General features: G+C 41.5%; 1 protein-coding gene across 11 annotated transcripts in view; it reads left to right on the plus strand.

The window, feature by feature from the left end:
• Window positions 1–15420, plus strand: part of RBMS1 (RNA binding motif single stranded interacting protein 1) — a 497047-nt gene that overhangs the window by 458578 nt on the left and 23049 nt on the right. For 4 of the 11 annotated variants that reach the window (XM_040357882.1, XM_040357876.1, XM_040357881.1 and 1 more), the window contains exons 7-9: window positions 9439–9554; window positions 10587–10645; window positions 13640–13730. In XM_040357882.1, coding sequence (XP_040213816.1) covers window positions 9439–9554; window positions 10587–10645; window positions 13640–13730 — 266 coding nt within the window. The remainder of the gene's footprint in view (window positions 1–9438; window positions 9555–10586; window positions 10646–13639; window positions 13731–15420) is intronic. The other 7 variants (XM_040357887.1, XM_040357880.1, XM_040357884.1 and 4 more) reach the window with 3 other exon arrangements.

The raw sequence follows: 15420 nt of genomic DNA on the forward strand, positions 1-15420 counted from the left end.
ACTAAAGAAATCTAAAAAAAAGGAAATGTATGCTACAATCTAGTAGTGTAAGAGCCAGGTTAACACTGGGGTGACTCGTCAGGCGACTCAGCCGCCTGACAAGTCGCGTCCCATTGTAGTCAATGGAACATTCTAATAGGAGCGACGCAAGTCGCTCCGACTTAGAAAAAGGTTCCTGTACGACTTCGGGGGCGGCTCGGGGCGATTTGCATTGACTTCTATACAGAAGTCATTTTGCAAATCGCCTTAGAAGTCGTCTTCAGGTCGCCTGGCCGAGTCGCCCCCGAAGTCGTGCCGCCCCTGTGTGAACCGGCTATAAGGCTTAAAAATGGTTAATGTTGACTGAGGAAGTTCTGCCTAAAAGTACAGACAGGAGTGTTATGTACACATTGCACTTCAGCACCACCACCTTCACCATTACCAGGTCTCCTCTAAATGGAACTTTCCTTTAGGAAGTAAAAATGGCTTTGCATTTAAGGATCCTTATTCACTGCCCAGCGTTCCGAACAGAGACGTATTAATCTCTGCAGATCTTAATGTCGGGGACTCTGCTACCTTTTAATACGGATTTCTCAGGTGTGTGAGTCACAGGGTAAGTGATTTAGAAATGAATGTAATTATGTGTGATTCAGCCTCCTAGGTAGATAGAGCACCCGGACTGCCTTTTAATTACAGCGTGTGTTGGGGGTGATTTACGAGCAGCTTGACTTTGCAGGAAGGATCTGAAACACCCTTCTATGACTGCTCTGGGTTTGATCTGATCACCATTGGCATTATCCATCATTCTGATAAAGAATTATTTATGCTGACCTGATCACAAACCTTCTATACATTTTTTATTGTCCTCCAGGACTTCGGGACCTTCTTGTATTGAGGACTTTGTTCTAAGAAGTATGACAGACAAATGAACAAGTTAAATGCCAAATATGTCAGATTTGAGGGGGGGGGGTTTTAACTATTTGAGGCTGAAGTTTGCACATTCTAGTCATGTAGCTGGATTCAGGTAGGCGGGCGCATCGTTGCGGCGTATCGTATTTACACTACGCCGCCGTAAGTTTGCAAGGCAAGTACTGTATTCACAAAGTACTTGCCTGCTAAGTTACGGCGGCGTAGCGTAAATGGAGCCGGCGTAAGCGCACCGAATTCAAATGAGGATGTGGGGGGCGTGTTTTATGTATATTAACTGTGACCTGACTTGATTGACGTTTTGTACGAACGGCGCATGCGCCGTCAGTGTACATATCCCAGTGTGCATTGTGGCAAAGTACGCCGCACGGACGTATTGGTTTCGACGTGGACGTAAATTACGTCCAGCCCTATTCACGGACGACTTGCGCAAACGACGTAAAATTTTCAAATTTCGACGCGGGAACGACGGCCATACTTAACATTACTAGTCCAGCTATAACTTTACGCCTGAAAATGCCTTACGTAAACGGCGTATCTGTACTGCGTCGGCCGGGCGTAGGTTCGTGAATCGGCGTATTTAGTCATTTACATATTCTACACCGACCGCAATGGAAGCGCCACCTAGCGGCCAGCCTAAAAATTACACTTTAAGATACGACGGTGTAAGACACTTACGCCGCTCGTGTCTTAGCCTAATTTAAGCGTATCTGGTTACCAGAATACGCTTAAATTTGCGTCGGCGCAGATTCAGACTTAGGCCGGCGTATCTACTTATACGCCGGCCTAAGTCTTTCTGAATCCACCTAATGGACTTCTTTTTAAACAGTCTGTCCTTGGCAGACAGGTTACAAACGATGCATTGAAAACCCGACCATTCTCCATATCGGGGTTGAAAACTGAAGGAGCTTGTGACTCCCTACTCTTCCACATGACACTGCTGGATCTTGGGTGCTTGAGCACCATCACTGTAGGGGCTGGGAGAGGCTTACACTGGGATTTCCTGGCAATGCAAGCTGGGAAATAACAAAATCTATTCAAATAAAACACCTCTTTAGTTGAGAAAATAAAATGATCCTCTGGGGCATCATATATATCACAAAGACTTCAAGGGGTTGTAAAGGTTAGTTTTTTTATTTTCTAAATAGGTTCCTTTAAGCTAGTGCATTGTTGGTTCACTTACCTTTTCCTTCGATTTCCCTTCTAAATGTTTTTTTTCTTTGTATGAATTTCTCACTTCCTATTCCTCCTCAGTAAGCTTTCCACCATCATCGAAGTCGGTCTGGCTGGGGGTTAGTCAGCCAGAACGGCTTACTGAGAAGGAACAGGAAGTGAGAAATTCAGACAAAGAAAACAAAGTAAAAAAACATTTAGAAGGAAAATTGAAGGAAAAGGTAAGTGAACCATCAATGCACTAGCTTAATGGAACCTATTTAGAAAATAAAAACGAACCTTTACAACCCTTTTAAGCTTCTAGTGCTCAACCTACAGCCTGGGTTCTGCATGTGGCCTTGTAGCAATTTTTGTGGGTCCTCAAGGCCTTTGCAGACATTAATCTGTGTCTCCCTATTGCCCAGTTATATCTATGATTTCTAGCAATTTCATGTAATGTCTGACTGTTTAAGCTCCATCTATAGTTGTTCAGTCTCTGACAGTCCCCTGCGTCCTGCCGGCAGTCGCGGAGCACCTCTTGCGTCCTGCCGGCAGTGGCTGAGCACCTCTTGCTTCCTGCCGGAAGTCGCTGACACAGAATAATTACTGAATTTTAATTGCGGCTCTTTGGTGATGTTGAGGGCCACCCTTGAGGCCTCCATCTCAAAGTTGACCACCACTGATTTTTGCAGATTTTTTAACATTGGCTTTGTACGCTGTACCTGCATCTGCTCTATACAAATGTGCACATTTTTATCTTGATATAGTTCCGATCACGAACATCAGCTTCATAACTGCACAGAAAATTTACACTTGCGCACACACGCAGATTCTCATGAATACAAAACTGGCATACTAGCTTACGATCAGAATTGATTAATCGGCCTAATATATGAAAAAAGCTTAAAGTGTATATAAATCATAAAATGTTAGGTAAACATAGTAGGGCAGTAACATTAAGCAAGAAAAGCTAAGATGGAATGTAAGCTAAAAGAAATGAAAGGCTACAAGTTAATTGTAGAGCCGTATCTCAGAGAGGATGCAAGCATCCTATTTTGTAGGTTTTGTTGGGAAATGAGCTTGCTCTGGGCCATTGTAGACTCTGAACTGAGACTGGATAAAATGGAATAATTAGTTTTGCTGAGATGCTCTGTGCTTTCCTGGCACAATACACAGCAGGTATACAGGGAGCATTTATAGATTGCTCTACTGATACCAGGCATGTCAGCTGAAGAGTAGAAAACGTGGATGGCATTACACAGGGCCGCAAGCTTTATAGTCACCCCAAAGAGGACTACAGTCTACTTGATAAATTCATCAGCGGCATGGGTAGAATCTCTGAAATTACATTCTCTACCCAAAAACTTTATCTACATTCTATGAACAGTAAAAAAAAAGATGTTTAAACTGTCTCCAGTCTAATAAAAAGATATGAGAATTTAATTTGTGTGTGTGTGTATATATTTATTGTAAGGGGTTAGCTCGGTAGCGGGGTGTGTGACCCCCTGGATGGGTTCACTACACACTGAATTTATACAGACAGGCAGTCGAAGACGGTTGAAAACAAAGATTTTGGTTTATTCTTCCATCTTGCTGGAAAAAAGTGCAAGCATCCAAACAGCATAAACAAAATCAAACATAAAATAAACCCTGGCCACTTGGGGCGTCTACCTTCCACACAGGAACCTATCTATGGAGTCTGGCACAGCCTAGTGCTGGGCAGACACTGCTGGTCATACAGCAGAAAAACAATAGTCTTTTGATTTTTATCACACAGAAAAATCAATCCTCTCCTCACCTCCTCAGAAGACTTTCAGTACACTGCTCTCATTACTCACAAAGCCTCAAGATGCAGCAAATCAGTGGTAATCCTCTGGATTACTTATAGAGGCCTTAATTGCCTCATTCTGAACAGCTGAAGTTTTCCAACGCCCTTAGACCTTTTCTGGCTACTTTTGCAGCCGACGCCTAATAACAATTGGTGTATTGTCTAAACAAGGCAGAAATGTATGTCCCGTCTGTGACAACACCCACATATTTACCTGACTTCCTGTCACTATATATATATATATATATATATATATATAATATAATGTGTGTGTGTATAATATATATATATATATATATATATATATATATATACACAACACGTGATCGCCTCTCATGTTGCATTCACACATGTCACTACATGGCCAATGCTGTTCAGGAAGCCCTGGATGTTTTCCCACCCCCTTACCTTTTTGCAGCTATCTATTGGTCTTTTAGAATGATGAACAGCCTTATCGGCTAATAGGCTGGAAGGGACAGACTTGAGTTCAGCATTCTCTACTGAAAGGTGGGGCTTGCAAAATTGAGTGCCCAGTGTTTTGAGGATGTCCAGGAACCTCTGGGTGCCTTCTTTCAATTTCCTGGATGAGGTAACCACGTTCAGCATGGAAAGATTATTTTAGAGAGGTTACTTAGGAAAGGTGAACTCCACTTGTTAAATGTCTGAGGATCTAGATCGGTGCTCAACAGGGATCTTCCAGAGATCTGGCTGATTGACCTCTCATTTAATGGTTCCTTCATAGTTTTATGACTGGAGGCACTTGGCAAAGCCAGCAGCATGACACCAATTTTTTTTAGTTGACCATCACTATAAGGGGTATTTCTTTATCGTACATCACGGGACACAGAGCAGCCATAGTAATTACTATGTGGGTTATATGCCAAATATAGGTGAATGGACACTGGCACACCCAAAAGACTGGAAGTCCCCCTCTATATAACCCCTCTCATACAGGAAGTACCTCAGTTTTTGTAGCAAAGCAATGTATATCCCAATAAGAGGGGAGGGACCTCTGTGTGTCCCGTAATGTACTCAAAGAAAAGGATTTTACATGTAAGCTGTTATAAAAATCCAATTTTTTTGCCATTGACCCTTAATAAAATGGTTTTAACAAGTTCCTTGAGATCTGAAAAATAGTTGTGGTTCCTCTGGGGTAAAAGGTTGATAGACTGGTCTATGCTGCATGAAAAGATGTGTGTTAATTTATGTGGCATTTCCAGCAACAGTCTATAGGGTTGATTTACTTAAACTGCAAAGTGCAAAATCTGGTGCAGCTCTGCATGGTAGCCAATCCGCTTCTAGCTTCAGCTTGTTCAATTAAAGTGATTTGTAAAGTCTTGTTTAAAAACAAAAAAGAAAACCTATTTTACTTGCCCCCTCTATGCAGTTGGTTTTGCAGCCCGGGTCCCTCTTTGCTGCTCATGGCCCCTCCCTCCTATCGAGCACTGGAGCAGAGTCATAGCTCCCTGTGTCCATTCAGACTCTGAGCCCCCTAACCCTGCCCTGCCCCCTCTCTCCCCTGATTGGCTGGCTGACTGACAGCCACGGAAGCAAAAGGTGACGCTGCCGTGTCTCAGCCAATCAGGAGGTGGTGTCCCGGACGGCTTAGACATTTGTGGTAGGGCTGTTACTGATTAAAATTTTCGTGTTCAATTAATCGATTTTTTTTTAAATCGATTAATCGACTAATTTCGATTAATTATAACGCACATACAGATCCAACTACTTTTAGCTGATCTCCTTGCATTGCAACTCTGCATTAGTCAGTGGTAAATGTGGTATACACTACATAAAATCACCCGACACTAGTTAGTTTCCACAATCCATGACTTCAGTTCACACAAATACGTTTTAAATTCAAACTGTAGCACTGACGTAAGTATTTTTTTCTTATTAAACTTTAAGAAAAACGTAGAAAAATGGTTTAACTTTAATTATAAAACTTATCTAGTATATTGACTGTCGGTCACTTTATAGTAGGCAAGTAGGCATCACTTTAGCCAGACCTGATCGCATTTTATTGACAATATACCCTGAAGAACTGAACAGTCTTTTGCACGGAACAGATGTCGCCGATACACGAAGAATTGTCTGCACAAAACTGCTTAGGACAGGAAAACAATGGTTATTTTTGCCCACTTCCCCTGATGGAGCCTGATGCATCCTCCTGCTCCACAGATGCAAAGGTACCTCAATCCAATGGGTGCAGTTTGCTTGCATCCAGCAGGGTAAGTCTCACTGTCCAGGCAGTCCGGTGACGTCAAGAATTTTGATCGATCAAAAAAATTTAAGATTAATCGAGGAATTAATCTTTAATTTCCCCAGCCATAATTCGTGGACATTGCTGGAGAGAAATGGGGCTTGGGTAAGTAATTAAGGGGTGCAGGGGAGGCTGCTACAGTTTTTTTTTTTGTTCATCTTAATGCATTAAGGTAAAAAACCTTCTGCCTTTATAACTCCTTTAAGCTTTGGGGAAAAAAAAAAGGCAGCTGATTTCTATGCAAAGTTGCAATACATTTTGCACACTTCAGTTTTAGTAAATCAACCCCTATACATCTCAAACACTAGGCTATTTGCTGTCAGGTAATGTAACATGCAAGGATGGGGAAACTGGTAGTTGTTGGCGTCTATCACTGGCAAGTTGATACATATTCTAGCCAATAGCTTGTTAGCCATAAGGGATTTCTCTGATTTATGGTTTCTTCTGGTTGGACTCTCCTGAAAGGCAGATCCATTCATTGCATTACATAGAAGTAAACAATGTCTTCTTTTTGCCAAGACTCCCATCCACTCCCTGTTCTCTCCACCAACATTAAGTGACACATAATGAATAATGTATTATCACTCAAGGTGTAGGCTGATATAGCTCTACATTTATAAGCCATTTATATGTTGGAAACTCTTCTATTAGTTTGGTATGGTCTTTGTCAGAGCTGGGCTGTACTACTGAACAAATCACTTGTAATTTAAAGCATATTGTATGAACATGAATGCATTAGGATAACTAGAAATGAATGACAAATATATGTACTATGATTGTAGTAATTATTGAGGTGACAGGAGGAGAGTGTTCTTTAGCTGTAATCATGTGAGGAAGGGCTTGTACTGGCTGACTCATAGTCTGTAGATTGAGGTGTTACTACAAGTGATGTAGGTAATACATAAAACATTGCTACACATGTGATTTCTGCATTGCACTGCTGCAGGGTTGCCAAATCTCACCCATTCTGTTTGATTCAATCTAGGTTTTGTTTGCTGGAAATGAATCTTTATGAAGTTGTCCTTTTAGTTGACCAGCTATACCTCTGCCCACTGATGGAGGAGGTAATTTGTCCACAATCAGTTGTGTGGACAAATTATAAAAAACAGCATGTCTTTTTATAGTGAATATCTTTCCAATTTAAAGAAAATCCACTCTTTAACAGTTAAATGAGGTGGGAGTTGGCAATGTGTGTGTGCGCGTAAACTACTGGTCCGTCTAATCCAATATCGAAAAAAAGATATAGGATTCTAGTGCGCAAGGCACAGTAATACCCCTCTGGATATTGTAAACAGACCAAAGTAGTATTGTAAAAAAAAGTTGCATTTTTATTATATATAAAGACACAGTAAAATTGCAAAGCCAAAAAGTAAAAAAATCGAATAAACATAAAATGTATGTAACATACAAATTCAAAATTACATCAGTATGAAGCTCGGCTGCCCTGTGTACAGAGTTGGGCTAGCAAGAACACATGTTGTGAGTAACGCCTAACATGTTTTGGGCCGTCTAGTCCTTCAGAGGCGTATGTCATTCTTTTCCAAGTCCTCAGTATTCTGTAATGTAAATATAATAGTACATTAATAGGGTAATCAATTGATTTAACAATAGTCACAAGAAAAACAAGGTTTTGTTTCAACACAAAATATGCATCTTAATCTTCAGCGGTGACTGGCTCAAAACCTTGTTCTTGTGACAATTGTTACATCAATTGGTTACCCTATTAATGTACTATTTACATTATAGAATACTGAAGACTTTGAAAAGAATGACATAAGCCTCTGGCCTTGTACACACGACCAGACATGTCCGATGAAAACGGTCCGCGGAGCGTTTTCATCGGACATGTCTGCTGGGATCATTTGGTCTGATGTGTGTACACACCATCAGACCAAATTCCCCGCGGACAGACTACGTGGTGACGACACGGCGACGTGCGCGACCCACGAAGTTCAATGCTTCCCACGCATGCGTCGAATCACTTCGACGCATGCACGGGATTTTGGCCCAGCGGACATGTCCGATGAGTCGTACTAACCATCGGACATGTCCGACGAACAGGCTTCCAGCGGACATGTTTCTTAGCATGCTAAGAAACTTTTGTCCGCTGGAAACCTGTCCGCTAGCCCAGGAATCCGGTTCGCTAGGCCGTACACACGGTCGGACATGTCCGCGGAAACTGGTCAGCGGACCAGTTTCAGCAGACATGTTCGGTTGTGTGTACGAGGCCTCTGAAGGACTTCACGGTCCGAAACATGTTGGGCATAATTCACAACATGTACACAAGGCAGCAGAGCTTCATACTGATGTCATTTTGAGTATATTTGTACATCGAATACATTTTTATTATGTTTGATTTTTTAACTTTTTACCTTTGCAATTTTGCTGCATCTTTATATATAATAAAAATTCTACTTTTTTACTATACTACTTTTTGGTCTGTCTACAAAATCCCAATGGGTATTACTGTGCATTGTGCACTAGGTTCTTGTATCTTTCCTATATCTTTTTTTTTTCTTTCTCTTAAACAGTTATGTCAAGCGTTCCCTCTGTTTCTGTTCTGGTAATAACTCCAAATTTTAGGCTTACCCTCAAGCCAGGCATAGACTGTTCAAATCTCAGCTGTTTCAGCAGGAACCAGCCCAGATTCAAACTATGTATGGACAGGCTAAATATAACGAAGTTGATGAATCGATCAACTTGAGTGCAACCAGCTTGGCCAGATTTTACATGGGATTATTGCTAGTGTCTGTTATAGCTGATAGCAGTAATCACTGTGTTCTCCTGGTGGGGATGGCTTCCCCCACTGGGAGAACACAATGGCTCTGCTGGAGGGATTCCCCATTTAACACTGTCTGTTGATGGGGGAATCATCAAGCCATTTTCTTTCCTGCAACTAATCGCACAGTCTCACTCTCATTCCTGGTGACATTGGTGTGTACACAGAACAATTTTAGAGATTGGATGTTCCTGATGGCAGCAAAGAACGCAATAACAACCTGGCAAGTTATTTTTAACCCCTAGTCTATCCAAATCTTTAAAAAATTATACTTTAATATATCGAATTGCCCTTTTAAATGTGCTGCTAGCTTTGCCATTTGCAGCATCTATTTTTTGGGGAGGAAACAAATGACTTCACTGTCCTTATGTGGAAGGAATTCATTGACAGCTTTCTATAGTTTTTCACCACAAAATGGCTACTTCAACAGGTACACTTTGAAATGGTGTGCCACTCTTGTAATAGAAGTAGTGGTGATGGGGTTTAAAATATTTTTTGTTATTCTTTTTGCAGCCCCCACAGAAGCTCTACTGTGCAAGTTTGCCGATGGAGGTCAAAAGAAGAGACAGACTCAGAACAAATATGTCCAGAATGGAAGAGCTTGGCCGAGAGAGGGGGAGGTGAGACTTGTAAGTCTTTCCATACAATTTTGGGGTGGGTGCATGAATGACTTGCTTAAAAACATGACTCGCACACACAATTCTGGCTTAGAGAAGCCACATCATGGGTGTGTGGAACTTTGTAGTTGCACTTGTGTACTCAATATCTTCTGTCCCTGCCTAAAATTCACCCACATATCCATCAGTGAACTCTTCACAGCTATGCAGCTTGGCTCAGATATTCCTATTACTATGTAATAACCAGAAGAAGAAAGTGGAGTAAACCAACAATTGCAAAATGCCGAAAAAAATGATGCCATGGATGAGTCCAATGTCAAGGCCAATTAGGTGTAACCAGGAGGAGTGGCAAAGGGAATGAGCATAATCGTACATTTTAAGATCTACAACCCACAGCCTGAATAACCATCCTATCTATAGTCCTCATACATCTTGTTGGTCTAAGGTTACTTGCTTGCACCCCGACCCCCCCCCCCCCCCACCATCTGCATACCCCAAGGTTTTGAAAACCTTCCAGCTTTCCTTTACTCCCAAAGCATTCCCACTGGTTAGCTGATGATCAGGGTCCATGCTTTGTGATGACACTAGCTCTCGGGGTGAATCATTAACAGCCTGGGCTCACATGAAGGGGGGACACTGGGCAGTTTATTCTAAGAGGAACAAAACTTTAAGTACGCATAGATGGTAAATGGTGTGAAAATCTGCATTTTGGGCTCTGTCAGGTATCATATGATAGAGAGGACTGTGTGTACTGAATATGTGCGTGAGAACCCTTAAAGGTTGCATTCACTCTCCCTCTTATCAAGACTGCTTCATGGGAGGGGGATCTACTGAGGTTGAGTATTTAAATCAGGGTTGAATTAAGCGTGTAGAACAGGTATCCTATAATCTCTTGCTACAAAGTTTTGGCTGATGTTTAGACCTACTTGCCTAATAAATGAAACATTAATTTTGTTAAAGCTATGTAAATACCTGTACATATTACTTTCAATGAACATCAATAAAGATGCAAGAGTTTTGATTCAAATGTTCTCATCTTCACAGGCTGGAATGACCTTGACCTATGACCCCACTGCTGCTATTCAAAATGGGTATGTCAGAAGGTGATTTTCCCAACTCTGATCTTTTCATTCATGTTTGTTTTGTCCTGGAACACACAGTGGGGGCAGCTTTTTGTGGTCTGAACCAATGTTATTGGGAAACAACTCTAATATCTGAGGGCCTCCTTGATTTGTTGGTGTAGGCAACACCCTAAAATTTCAATGCTTGTACATGAGGCTTTGAGGTTTCTGCTGCAGTGCTGCTGAGGAGATTGCAGTTTTTAGCCGTATGAGAGGTTCACGAAATCCTGATATTAGGCGAGATGAGAACAAAGTTAAAACTAGGTTTGGCATAATCCTGAAACTACAGACTATAATCGGGCCCACGACCACAGCTTTTGAAGTAATAATGTGATGCCACTTCTGCCATCTCTGCTACCATTATGGGGCTCAAGTTCCAAACGTGTATAAACTGCTTTAATCTTTGGTGTTCTACATTAAGAAGACATCCTTGATGAGAAGCCCAAATAATTTCACACCAGCCCACATATATGACCATATTCAATAATCTATGCAAAACACAACATACAGAAACCTACAGCAAACAATCTAATTCACTTTACTGAAGTTGAACCGTGATGAATTATTGGTTGCTGTATTACACTTTCCTCTTTGCTTTTGGTCCTTGCGTTGTTTTATTGATTAGTTCTATTTTACTGAAAACCCTAATATGACCATCAACACCACCCTTGCAGGTAAAAGCTACAATTATCCTAAGTGAGGGTTGGGTCTCATGTGGCACTTTAACATGTGAAGCCCACTGTTTTACACCTTACCAAGCAAAGAGTGTTTTTCCCAAAACCAGCAATATTGTTTTCTATTTATGTTCATCTGCTTCACAAGCATAAAATTGAATGTCTGATTGGCTGTTTAAGCCCCAGACACATTTATAGATGAGATCTGTTTGCACGTCCCCCTGTGGCCTTCTTGTGGAATTAATTGGGTGTTGTTTACCATGTGTGTCTGAACTTTCCGGGCAGTGCCGCATTTAGACCGGGGGGGGGGGGGGGAATTCAGGTTGGAGGGGAGCCCTTCCTGAATTCGACCATCCAATCTTGTAATTTTAGGTAAAACTAGTTTAAACTTTTACATCATTCAAGAACCATTCCATATCCTGACACCTAGGTTTTTGTAGTAGTAAAACAAATTTTATAAGTATAATTTATTTTATTTTTTTAAAGAAAGTCTCCTCTAGCAGGGGGGCTGGGGCATTTGCCCGCTTTGTCCCATTATAAATCCAGCACTGTGTCCAGAACAGGCTCTGCAGCCCACAACGGCCAATCGGATACTCCATACCCTTCCATTGCAGCTTGCCTATAAAGAGGATCATGCAGTCATTGGGCAGTGCATGAAAATGCAAGTTCTATTTTAATCAACTGGGAACTTTTTTCAAAACAAATATGGCTACTGCTGTGTACTTCTTCTTCTTCTTTTTTTCTTTTTTTTTTTTTTCTTTTTCTTTTTCTTTTTTTTTTTTTTTCTTTTTCTTTTTTTTTCTAGACCGTTTGTTTTTCTTCCCCACAAACTGTTTATAATGGATTTTTTTTACACTTTTCTAAAATGCATGTTTTGTAGATTTGCGTGTTTCTTTAAATCGGTTTGTCCTTTTTTTTTTTTTTTTTTCGTTTTATGAAAACCCGTAATACTAAATTACTGATCTTCCTCCTAGATGCATTGTTTCCCTCCGTTGGCTTGCATACTACAGTTTAGGACAAACAAAACCAGTCTCCCTAAATATATCAAATGCACGTCCTTAACATTTTGCACATGTGTACATGAAAGCGTCTGTTTGTCATTAATCTCCTGTGGCCTAAAAGAGCAGAGGTGAGCTCTCCCAGGTACTGAAGGCTTTATCTTTTAAAGTGTTTGAAGAGTAGGATGAGGATGAGAGCATGGCAGGTATGGGATTAGTCCAGTAACATGTTATTAAACACAATAGGAGATCACAATAATAGCCAAGGCAGCAGTCCCCCTTCATCAGTCGGAGCTTTGATGTTTATGATAATATGGAGGTTACTGAAAAACAATTTGTGATGTGAAAAGATAAGTTGGTGCTAGTTCAAGTCACTGGTCAGGCAGCTACTATTGAACACAATCTTATCTTTTTACATCACACATTTGTTGTCCAGGAACTGTATTGTTGGCATGAAATCTGATGAAGGGGTACTGCGGAGTCCCTGAAACACATTGGATTTTATTGTGGCCTCCTGTTGTTCTTAGTAAAAAGACCTACTGGCCTACTATCCTACCTGTGTCGCTTTCATCTATCTCCTACTCTTCAGACTACTCTGGGGAAACATTAGGGTACCTCGGCTGACAGAAGGCTGCCTCCTTAATAAAACAAGTTTTATTCTTCTTTTAGTCCTGTGCTCCTCTATATAACTCTGTTTAAAATGTTTTAAAGCGGAGCAGTTCTGGCCCATAGTTGCCAATCATATTCTTGGCCAAGTGGTCAGCACTTCTGACTAGCAGCACTAGAGTTGTTTGTTCGAATCCCAGCCATGACACTGCCTGCCTGGCGTTTGCATGTTCTCCCTGTGTGGGTTTCCTCCAGTTACTCCGGTTCCCTCCCACAGTCCAAAGACATGTTGGTAGGTTAGATGGCTCCTGTCTGAATTGACCATAATATAGGTATGAATGTGGGTTGGGGACCCTAGGTTGTAAACTCCTTGAGGGCAGGGAGTGATGTGTGTCTAATAAGTGTGTGTGTATAAATTGACGACGCTATACAAGTACCTGTAAATGCATGAATAACAAATATTAAAATATTATTCTATTCACTTTACCATGCCGCTCTGAAAATATTGAAACCTTTGGCTTCTGTGGGTTCTGTTCTTCATTAGGATATTATGATGCATTGACTTGTTTTTATTTAAAGAGTACCGCACTTCATTCTCACCAGTATCCAGAATGGTCACCAAATAGCTGCCACCACTGTCTGTAAGCAATAGCTGTGCATCAGCAGTAGACTCATGTTGCTTTTCTCCCCCTCTGCAGGTTCTATCCGCCATATAGCATCGCCACAAACAGGATGATTACACAGACTTCCATCACCCCTTATATCGCATCTCCCGTCTCAACGTACCAGGTGAGTGGACGAGATCTGGAGAACTACCCAACTGGAAGAATAATTATTGAGCTTTACAGTTTGTATACTGTGGAAGACACCATATAGTGAATTCAGGGTCCTGGGTTTAGTAACACTGTAACTCTTGTACTTTTCCCTGCAAGGACAAATGAAAGAGTCACTTTAAAGGAATTAAAATCGAGCACAATAACATGATCCATGGCTGTAGCAAACCAGTACTGCCTTAGAATGCTCGTTATTCTGTGAGCTTTGTTGGAATGTGAATACTGGGTAGTGCTCTTAACCACAAAACTTGGCCCGAAACTTGCGTGGTCAATACCAGCCTGAACATTTTGCCTCTAGACAATGGCAATTTTGGTTTTAAATTAAAAACTTCCATAGTATTTCGGGTATGCTGGAGGAGAATTCTAACGTGCATCCAGAAACTAGCCACAGACCACCAGTAATATGTATTTTTCAGACGTTGATGTGGTCAGTGGTGCTGTCCCGGAGTCCAGTCGAATTCCATTTGCACGAGACTTGGATTTTGCCTGCGGCCAGCACTGAGTGATGTATAAGCCTGTTTAGTACAAAGGACAATGATGGCATGAAAAGCAGAGCAACCCACCACAATCGCATTTTATTTTACTGAATAATTAGATCAGTGATGATTTCTAATTGGCTGCTGTGGGTAGCTGCACTTTGCAAATACCTTTTTGTTTTATTGAATGTATCTGCTGGCTCCAAATGTTTGCTCTTTCAGCCAGTACAATTTGAAGTTAAAAGAAAACTATGGGCAAAATAAAAACTGTTCGATGTTGTCTGTGACTAGCATTGACTATGTACTTTTTTTATCTACAAGTCCCAGGCCCCTAGATCATAGATCCATTAATATAATCTTTTATATATATATATATATTTTTTATATATATGCTGTGTGGGCCAGATTCTCGTAGTTCAGCGTAATTTTGTGCGGGCGTAACGTATTTTATTTAAGTTACGCCTCCGCAACTTAGACGGGCAGGTGCTGTATTCTCGAAGCACTTGCTCCGTAAGTTGCAGCGGCGTAGCGTAAATAGGCCGGCGTAAGCCCGCCTAATTCAAATTTGGAACAGGGGGGCGTGTTTTATGTAAATAACTTGTGACCCGACGTGATTGACGTTTTTCAGGAACGGCGCATGCGCCGTCCGTGGAATATCCCAGTGTGCATTGCTCCAAAGTACGCCGCAAGGACGTATTGGTTTCGACGTGAACGTAAATGACGTTCAGCCCCATTCATGGACGACTTGCGCAAACGGCGTAAAATATTCAAAATTCGACGCGGGAACGACGTCCATACTTAACATTGGTACGCCGCATATACGCCACCATATAGCAGGGGTAACTTTACGCCGGGAAAAGCCTAACGTAAACGGCGTATCTGTACTGCGTCGGCCGGGCGTACGTTCGTGAATTTGCGTATCTAGCTGATTTATATATTTCTAGGCGTAAATCAGAGTACACGCCCCTAGCGGCCAGCGTAAATATGCAGTTAAGATCCGACGGCGTAAGAGACTTACGCCGGTCGGATCTAATATAAATCTATGAGTAACTGATTCTAAGAATCAGGCGCATAGATACGACGGATCAGACTCAGAGATGCGACGGCGTATCTGGAGATACGCTGTCTTATCTCCTTTGTGAATGTGTGCGCGTGTGTGTGTGCGCGCGT

Source organism: Rana temporaria, chromosome 6 (assembly GCF_905171775.1).
Source record: "Rana temporaria chromosome 6, aRanTem1.1, whole genome shotgun sequence".
Lineage (NCBI taxonomy): Eukaryota > Metazoa > Chordata > Amphibia > Anura > Ranidae > Rana > Rana temporaria.